The 10,262-nt window shown below is 44.0% G+C and overlaps 1 protein-coding gene across 1 annotated transcript; it reads left to right on the forward strand.

The window, feature by feature from the left end:
• Positions 1-2,105: 2,105 nt before the first annotated feature.
• LOC144494693 (olfactory receptor 11H6-like) lies at positions 2,106-3,605 on the forward strand. The gene is made up of 2 exons (XM_078213894.1): positions 2,106-2,547; positions 3,547-3,605. Exons 1-2 carry the CDS (start codon positions 2,106-2,108, stop codon positions 3,603-3,605), a joined length of 501 nt encoding a protein of 166 aa, XP_078070020.1.
• The last annotated feature ends 6,657 nt before the right edge of the window (positions 3,606-10,262 follow it).

Here is a 10,262-nt window from a genome sequence, read left to right on the forward strand (position 1 = left end):
CCACTGGCAGGATATTATAACTGCAGGTGGGTAATCTTGTTTAACATGGGTTGCTTAGCTACCAACATTTAATAGGATCACAGAATTGTTATGAAGCAGAAGGCTATTTGGTCTGTACTGGCTCTCCAATCGAGCATTGTGACTTGGTGTCATTTGCCTGCCTTTTCCCCGTACTCCTGCACATATTTCTAGAAGCAATCATCCAATGCTCTCTCGAATGCCTCGATTGAAGCTGCCTCCACCACACTTCCAGGCAGAGCATTCCAGACCTGAACCACTCGCAGAGTGAAAAAGTTTTTCCTCACATCACATTTGTTTCTTTTGCAAATCACTTTAAATCTGTACCCTCTCGTTCTTGATCCTTTTACAAGCAGGGACAGTTTCTCCCTCTCTACTCTGTCCAGTCCCCTCATGATTTTGAACATCTCTAACAAATCTCCTCTTAGCCTTCTTCTCTCCAAGGAGAACAGTTCCAACCTCTCCAATCTATCCTCATAACTGAAGTTTCTCATCCCTGGGACCATTCTTGTAAACCTTACTGCCCTCTCTCCAATGCGTCCACATCCTTCCTGTAGTGTGACATCCAGAACTGTACACAATATTCCAGCTGAGGTCTAACTAGTGTCATGTATAAGTTCAGCATAAGAACATAAGAAATAGGAGCAGAAGTAGGCCATCTGGCCCTTCGAGCCTGCCCCGCCGTTCAACAAGATCCTTGCATAACCTCCTTGCTCCTATACTCTTTGCTTCTATTGATAAAACCCAGAATACTATATGCTTTATTGAATGTTCTCTCCACCTGTCCTGCCACCTTCAATGATCTCTGCACAAATATACCCAGTTCTCTCTGCTCCTACACCCCCTTAAGAATTTTCCTCTTATTTTATATTGTCTATGTTCTTCCAACCAAAATGCATCACCTTACATTTCTCTGCAATGAACTTCATCTGCCACCTGCCTGCCCACTCCATCAACTTGTCTATGTCATTTTGAAGTTCTACACTGTCCTCCCCACAGTTTACAACACTTCTGAATTTGTGGCATCCACAAACTTTCAAATTGTCCCCTTCACACCAAGTTCTAGATCATTAGTATATATCAGGAAAAGCAAGGGTCGCAATACTGACCCCTGGGGAACACCAATACAAACCTTCCTCCAGCCCGAAAAATATCCACTGACCGTTACTCTCTGCTTCCTATTATTCATTTCTCACCATGTGGAAGGAGGCCTCTCAGCTGATCAAGTCTGCACTGACTCTCAGACAGAGCATCTTACCCAGGCCCTGGGAGGAAACCGGAGCACCCCGGGGGAACCCACGCAGACCCGGGGAGAATGTGCAAACTGCATATAGACAGTCACCCAAGGCTGGAACTGAACCTGGGTCCCTGTGAGGCCAGTAAGAAGTTTAACAACACCAGGTTAAAGTCCAACAGGTTTATTTGGTAGCAAAAGCCACACAAGCTTTCGGAGCTCCAAGCCCTGTGAGGCAGCAGTGCTAGCCACTGTGCCACCATGCTGCCCCCAATTTTGTATCTAGGTTGCTACCGTCCCTTTTATTCCATGAGCTATAACTTTTCTCACAAGTCTGTTGTGTGGCACTTTATTCAAATACCTTCTGAAACTCCATGTACAGCATCAACAGCATTACCCTTATCGAACCTCTCTGTTACCTCCTCAAGAAGTTAGTTAAACACAATTTCCCCTTTAAAAATCCATGCTGGCTCTTCCTAACCCACATTTTTCCGTGTGACTATTACTCCTCGGAGGAGGGATTCGCCCTTCCCATCAAAAAAAAATCAACCCCATGTTTCCCAGACTTTCACATTCTATGACTGTAAACAAAGCCAGAACCTTGGCAGAATTTGTACCTATATTTCTAGGTCTGTTTTTGCACATGAAGAACTTTACCAGAGTGAAAAACTTTGATTCTGTTAATGTCTTTGGTAAACGGATAACATGAAATGCTGTATTGGAGGAAGTACTGTGGCAATATAGCTACTAATTTGACCACAGATGTTGTCTCTGCTAGTTTCTAATGGGTGCAATGAGGTTGCTGTGCCCCCTTTCTGATTCATAATTATTAATTCAATAGGGGGAAAAGTTAATGGCCGAGTCAGATCAGAGACGGTCCCCAGTCGCAGGATTCACTCTTGTTGGATTTTCAGGACATCAAGACTTAGAGACATACCTTTGGCACCTGTTTTTGATTGTATATATGTTAATAGTTCTTGGAAATGTTTCCATTGTGTACATGCTTACGACAGACAAACGCTTGCATGCACCCATGTACTTCCTTGTGGCTAATCTGGCAGCAATGGATGTGGTGTTGACAAGTTCAGTCATCCCCGGAATGTTGGTGAGGTTAATATTAGACATCAAATTTATTCTGTGGAGTAACTGCTTTATCCAAATGTACCTGTTCCACAGTATGTCAGCGGCAAAGATATTGCTACTCGCTGTGATGGCTTATGATCATTCAGTTGCAATATGCACCCCCCGACATTATCTGTCCCTCACAAGAGATGCTTATTTTATCAAACTGGCTGGTTTTACCTGGGTGCTGGGCCTGGCTAGCTTCTTGCCTCCAGTAGTTTTAACTTCTATCTTTCCTTTTTGTGAATCACATGAAGTTGACAGTGCGTTTTGTGAGTTGCTGTCAGTCACAAGTCTGATTTGCACAGATGCAATCTCTGTCATCTTTCTCAACGCAGTTTTAAATGTGTTAATAATATTTTCAAGTTTTGCTTCTCTTGCCTGGTTTTACATCAAAATGTGTAAATCATTAAGAATTCCCTCTGCGGAACAGAAAAAGCTTTTATATACCTGTGTGGGACACATTCTGGTTCTTAGTTTCTACTTCCCCTCCTTGGCCCTTTATTTTGCATTATTCTATTTTGGGTACAGCTTCCCATTAATTCGTGTTACTTCTGCCGTTGTGTATGTGATCTTAAGTCCTTTACTGAGTCCGATTATTTACATTCTATCAGCAAAGGAAATAAGGGAAAAGATTCTTAAACTCCTGAGAGTGAGAAAGGTTTTTCCTCATGCTGGAAGCACTGCTGCTATTGAGAGCCATTGAATTGAATTGAAGAAGCAATGAAGTCATGACCATTCTTGTCATGTATTGTTTATGTCTTTGTTCATTACTCGACTGAAATCTCAGCTTTATTTTCTGTCAATCACAAACTGAGACTGTATGGTTTGGAACAACATCTTTGAATATATTGGGAATAAAATTCATGGATATAGACTCATCCTACAAGAAATAACTTGCATTTCTATAGAGTCTTTACAACTTCAGAAGGTCTCAAAACACTTTACACCAATGAAGTACTGGTGTAAGTTAGGAAACACGGCAGCCAATTTGTACGCAGTGTGCTCCCTGAAACAGAAATGTGACCATGACCAGCTAATCCGTTTTAGTAAACATGTTGTAGTGTCCTAGGCCCAAACACCTTCAGCTGATTCATCAAAAACCTTCCCTCCACCAAAATGGGGATGTTTGCTGCTAATTGCAGTGTTCAGTACCATTCACAACTCCTCAGGTACCAGAACTGTCTGTGCCTGCCTGCAGCAAGAGCTGGACAACATTCAGGATAAGTGACGAAACATGCATATAATGAGGAGCAGCAGTAGGCAATTCAGCCCCTCAAGCCTGCTCTAACATTCAACGAGATCATGTCTGCTCATACATGCCACATAAGTATTAGATAATGACCATATCGAACAAGGGAGAGTCTAAACATCACCCCCTGACATTCAACAGTGTTGCCATCAACAAATTCCCCACTATCAACATTTTACAAGTTACCACTGATCAGAAATTTAACTGAACCAGCCATATAAGGGCGGCATGGTAGCACAGTGGTTAGCACTGCTGCTTCACAGCTCCAGGGACCTGGGTTCGATTCCCGGCTTGGGTCACTGTCTGTGTGGAGTTTGCACATTCTCCTCGTGTCTGCGTGGGTTTCCTCCGGGTGCTCCGGTTTCCTCCCACAGTCCAAAGATGTGCGGGTTAGGTTGATTGGCCATGCTAAAATTGCTCCTTAGTGTCCTGAGATGCGTAGGTTAGAGGGATTAGTGGGTAAATATGTAGGGATATGGGGGTCGGCCCTGGGTGGGATTGTGGTCGGTGCAGACTTGACGGGCCGAATGGCATCTTTCTGTGCTGTAGGGTTTCTATGATTCTATGATAAAGACTGCGGCTACACGAACAGGTCAGAGGCTGGGAATTCTGTAGTGGTTAACTCACCTCCTGACTCCCCAAATACTGTCCACCATCTTTTTTTGTTCATTTATGGGATATGGGTTACCAGTCCAGTGAGAAGACCACTGTGCAACTGCACAAGGCACAAGTCAGGAGTGTGATGGAATATTCTCCACTTGCCTGGATGGGTGCGGCTCCAGCAACACTCAAGAAACTTGACACCATCCAGGACAAAGCAGCCCGTTTGACTGGCACCCAATCTACCACCTTATACATTCACTGCCTACACCACCGTCACACAGTGGCAGCCATGTGTACTATTTACAAGATGCATTGCAGCAACTCACCAGAGCTCCATAGACAGCACTTTCCAAACCTGTGACCTCTACCATTGTGAAAGACATGGGAACACCAGCACCTGGAGGTTCCCCTCCAAGCTACACAGCATCTTGACTTGGAAATATATTGCTGTTCCTTCGCTGTTGCTGAGTCAAAATCCTGGAACTCCCTCCTGGCTCTGTGGGTGGAGCAATTTTTCTTCATCTCTGCACGAAATGATTGGTTCCGTATCCTGAGGCTGTGCTCCTGTGTTCTAGATTCTCTAAGGCAGGAGAAGCAGCCTCTCAGCCTCTATCCTCTCAAGAATGCTGTTGCGAATAGCTAGATTTCTTTATTAATTCATGAGATGTGGACATCACTGGCTGGGCAACCATTTATTTCCCATCCTTAGCACATTTCAGAGGGCAATTAAGAGTCAACCACATTGCTGTGGCTCTGGAGTCACATGTAGGCCAGACCAGGTACGGACGACAGATTTCCTTCCCTAAAGGACATCAGTGATTCAGATGGGCTTTTAAAACAATCGACAATGTTTTAATGGGTGGTACAGTGGTTAGCGCTGCTGCCTCACAGCGTCAGGGACCCGGGTTCTATTCCTGTGCTTGGGTCGCTGTGCAAAGTTTGCACGTTCTCCCCATGTCTGCGTGGGTTTCCTCCGGGTGTTCCGGTTTCCTCCCAGTCTGAAAGACATGCTGGTTAGGTGCATTGGCCATGCTAAATCCTCCCTCAGTGTACCCGAACAGGTGCCAGAGTGTGGCTGGCGACTAAGGGATTGTCACAGTAACTTCATTGCAGTATTAATGTAAGCCTACTTGTGACCTTGATAAATAAACTTTAAACTATGGTAATCATTCAACTTTTAACTCCAGATTTTTAATGAATTCAAATCTCACCATCTGCCGCGGTGGGATTTGAGCCCGGGTCCCCAGAGCATCACCCTGGGCCTCTAGATCACTATTCCAGTGACAATACCACTGCTTCACTGCCTCCCCTTGATGCCCTCTTGGTTCAAATATTTTAGAATATACCTTATAGAATATAGTTTGAAGAATTCAGGTTCTAACTGTAGAAAAAGGGGGGGGGGAAACGCAACATTAACAAGCTGGGAGGTCATTACACCTAAAAGGTCAACATAGGAGAGCTTGAGCTTATAAAAGAGGCAGAGAAAGTTCCAACAATGCATGGCCTAACTGAAAACAGAACCTTAAAATGGAAACAGGAAAGGGAAACAGAGAAAGGAAATGGGGCGTTCCAGTTTCTAAGGAAACAGAGTGATTCCAGAGAATAAAGGCTGAAGTTATTCAGCCTCTCATCATAGGACAGCTGTTGGCTGGAGTCAATCTAGTAATGTTGATTGAAGGATAGATGTTGGGCAGCATGCTGGGAAGAACTCCCCGTACCTCTCTCAATAATACAATGAGATCATTAACATTCATTTGAGAGGACAAATGGGGCCACGTTTTCACAGCTTCTCCTAACAACGTTGCCTTCTCTCAGTACAACACTGCACTGTCAGCCTAGACTTTATACTCAAATCTCGAGTCCCAGCTCAAACATCCTGCATCACTTCAGTGTGAATGAATTTCTATGAAGTGCAGATACTTTTAGGGATAGGTTAGGCATTTATTAAATTCCACTAACATGTTCATGGACGACCAGTTAATTTTTGCTGGTATTAACTGATAGAACAATGTGACTTTTTTGTGTGAATAGTACCTCATTAGCACTGCGTATCAAAAGAAATACCTCATTAGCACTGCACTGACTGGTCACACCTCGAGTGGGACTTTGCCCGGACATAGAAATGCACCCCGGACATTCTCTCTTCCACCTTCTGCCATCGGGAAAAAGATAAAAAAGTCTGAGGTCACGTACCAACCGACTCAAGAACAGCTTCTTCCCTGATGCTGCCAGACTTTCGAATGGACTTACCTTATACTAGGTTGATCTTTCTCTCCACCCTAGCTATGACTGTAACAGTACATTCTGCCCTGCTCTCCTTTCCTTCTCTATGAACGATATACTTTGTACAGAGTGCAAGAAACAATACTTTTCACAGTATCCGTGACAATAATAAATCAAAAATTTCTGCACACTCCAGGGCACTCCTGGATATTTGGCAATCATTACTGCATTTGTATGAGAGGCGAGTTTTTAATTAATCACTGACTCATGGACTGCTGTGTAATAGAAACAGACCAATCAAATCCAAAGAACAAACAGCAATACAGCACAGGAACAGGCCCTTCGGCCCTCCAAGCCCGCGCCGCTCCCTGGTCCCAACTAGACCATTCTTTTGTATCCCTCCATTCCCACTCCGTTCATGTGGCTATCTAGTTAAGTCTTAAACGTTCCCAGTGTGTCCGCCTCCACCACCTTGCCCAGCAGCGCATTCCAGGCCCCCACCACCCTCTGTGTAAAATATGTCCTTCTGATATCCATGTTGAACCTCCCCCCCCTCACCTTGAACCTATGACCCCTCGTGAACGTCACCACCGACCTGGGGAAAAGCTTCCCACCGTTCACCCTATCTATGCCTTTCATAATTTTATACACCTCTATTAGGTCACCCCTCATCCTCTGTCTTTCCAGTGAGAACAACCCCAGTTTACCCAATCTCTCCTCATAACTAAGCCCCTCCATACCAGGCAACATCCTGGTAAACCTCCTCTGCACTCTCTCTAAAGCCGCCACGTCCTTCTGGTAGCGTGGCGACCAGAACTGGGCACAGTATTCCAAATGCGGCCGAACCAACGTTCTATACAACTGCAACATCAGACCCCAACTTTTATACTCTATGCCCCATCCTATAAAGGCAAGCATGCCATATGCCTTATTCACTACCTTCTCCACCTGTGACGTCACACCCAGGTCCCTCTGCGTATCTACACCCTTTATGGTTCTGCCATTTATCGTATAGCTCCCCCCTACGTTAGTTCTACCAAAATGCATCACTTCGCATTTATCAGGATTGAACTCCATCTGCCATTTCTTTGCCCAAATTTCCAGCCGATCTATATCCCTCTGTAGCCTCTGACAATGTTCCTCACTATCTGCAAGTCCAGCCATTTTCATGTCGTCCGCAAACTTACTGATCACCCCGATAACCTTCTTCCAGATCGTTTATATAAATCACAAACAGCAGAGGTCCCAATACAGAGCCCTGCGGAACACCACTAGTCACAGGGTAGAGCTTCTTTCTACATGGCCATCTAACCTGATTGGGTGTGCCACCCCATTTTCTTCAATATTCCTTCTTTTCAGTAATCGCTCAAATTCCGTTCTTAATTAATTTGGGGAATCGGCATCAACAATAACAGAATTATAAGGCTGTGTTGCAAGAATATGACTTGCATTCCTTTGAATTAAGAACATAAGAAATAAGAGGAGAATTTGGAGAAACTTGGTTTGTTCTCACTGGAACGACGGAGGTTGAGGGGAGACCTGATAGAAGTTTACAAGATTATGAAGGGAATGCACAGAGTGGATAGTCAGAAGCTTTTTCCCACGGTGGAAGAGTCAATTACTAGGGGGCACAGGTTTAAGGTGCGAGGGGCAAGGTCTAAAGGAGATGTATGAGGCAAGTTTCTTACACAGAAGGCAGTAGGTGCCTGAAACTCGCTGCCAGGGGACATAGTGGAAGCAGATACGATAGTGACTTTTAAGGGTGTCTTGGCAGATAAATGAATAGGATGAGAATAGAGGTATAGGGTCCCCGGAAGGGTAAGGGGTTTTAGTTCAGTCGGGCAGCATAGTTGGTGCAGGCTTGGAGGGCCGAAGGGCCTGTTCCTGCGCAGTAATTTTCTTTGTTCTTTTTCTTTGTTCAAGAGTAGAACATAAGGCACCTCAAGCCTGCTCTGCCACTTAATAAGACCATGGCTGCTCTTTGACTTCAACTCTACTTTCCTGTAGATCCTCATATCTCCATAAAATCTAAAAATCTATTAACTCAATGACCAAGCATCTACAGCTCCTTGAGGTAGAGAATTCCAAAGATTCACAACCCGCTGAGTATTTTAGGTGTATATGTCTGACCCCTTTTCCCAAGATTATGCTGCCTCGTTCTAAACTCTAGCCAAGGAAACAGCTTCTCAGCATCTACAGTGTCAAGCCCTTTCAGATTTCTCTTGCGTCGTGATGAGATCACTTCATTCTTCTAAACTCCAGACAGCATAGGTTCATGTCACTCAATTTCAGTAAGACTCAATATTCAAAGTACAACTCTCTGATCTCAAGAATCAGTCTAGTAAACCTTCATGATATTCCTTTGAATGCAAGTATATCCTTCCTACAGTACAAAGACACAGTACTCCAGCTGTAGTCTCACCAAATTCCTATATAATTACACCAAGATGTTTGAGTTCCAAGACTCTTATCATATAACCCTCTGTTCAGAAAGTTAGAGGGTCCGTTCAAGATGCTTAAAATGATATGAGAATCAATAGGATAGGTACAGAAAAACTATTCCCTCTGATGGACCATCTAGACCATTGCTTCCAATCAGGAGGCAATTTACACAAAGGAAGTGGTGGAAATCTGGAATTCTCTTCCCAAAACTGGGAATGTTGAGTGTCAATTGAACTTTTGGGAATTAAGATTGATAGATTTTTATTGGGTAAGGGGATTAAGGGACAAAGATGGATAAATGCAGTTGAGGTATTAACCAGCCACGACCCAATTAAATGATAGAAAAATCTGAGAGGCTGAATGGGGTCTCCTCCTGTTCCTACGTAAAGGAATACTGATTTTCCAGTCCTGAGAAATCTTGCTTCCAATTTGGGAGAATAAAGGAAGGGGGTAGGATATGCAGAATGGGGTATACAGAACCAAGAAAGATTTTGATTTATTATTGTCACGTGTATTAGCATACAGTGAAAAGTATTGTTTCTTGCGCACTATACAGACAAAGCATACCATTCATAGAAAAGGAAAGGATAGAGTGCAGAATGTAGTGTTACAGTCACAGCTGGGGTGCAGAGAAAGATCAACTTAATACGAGGTAGGTCTATTCAAAAGTCTGATGGCAGCAGGGAAGAAGCTGTTCTTGAGTCAATGTTGGCAGTAGAGGTGAGGGTAATCACTTATAAACTTGTCCAGCCTTTACCTGTGCTTGGCCTAGCCTGGCAGGAATGGTGCAGGGATTTCTGTAAATTTGCTTCTACAAATACATAAAGGGCAAAAGAGTAACAAGGGAGAGAGTAGGGCCTCTTAAGGATCAACAAGATCATCTATGTGTGGATCCAGAAGAGATAGGCGAGATCCTAAATGCATATTTCTCATCAATATCTACTGTTGAGAAAAGCATGGATGTTAGGGAATTTGGGGAAATAAATAGTGATGTATTGAGGACTGTACATATTACAGGGAAGGAGGTGCTGGAAGTCTTAAAGCGCATCAAGGTAGATAAATCCCTGGGACCTGATGAAGCGTATCCCAGGACATTGTGGGAGGCTAGGGAGGAAATTGCGGGTCCCGTAGCCGAGATATTTGAATCATCGATAGTCACGGGCGAGGTGCCTGAAGATTGGAGAGTGGCAAATGTTGTGCCTTTGTTTAAAAAGGGCTGCAGGGAAAAGCCTGGGAACTACAGGCCAGTTAGCCTCACATCTGTGGTGGGTAAATTGTTGGAAGGTATTTTGAGAGACTGGATCTACAGGCATTTAGAGACGCAAGTACTGATTAGGGACAGTCAGCATGGCTTTGTGAGTGGAAAAT

Source organism: Mustelus asterias, chromosome 6, assembly GCF_964213995.1.
Source record: "Mustelus asterias chromosome 6, sMusAst1.hap1.1, whole genome shotgun sequence".
NCBI classification, from domain to species: domain Eukaryota; kingdom Metazoa; phylum Chordata; class Chondrichthyes; order Carcharhiniformes; family Triakidae; genus Mustelus; species Mustelus asterias.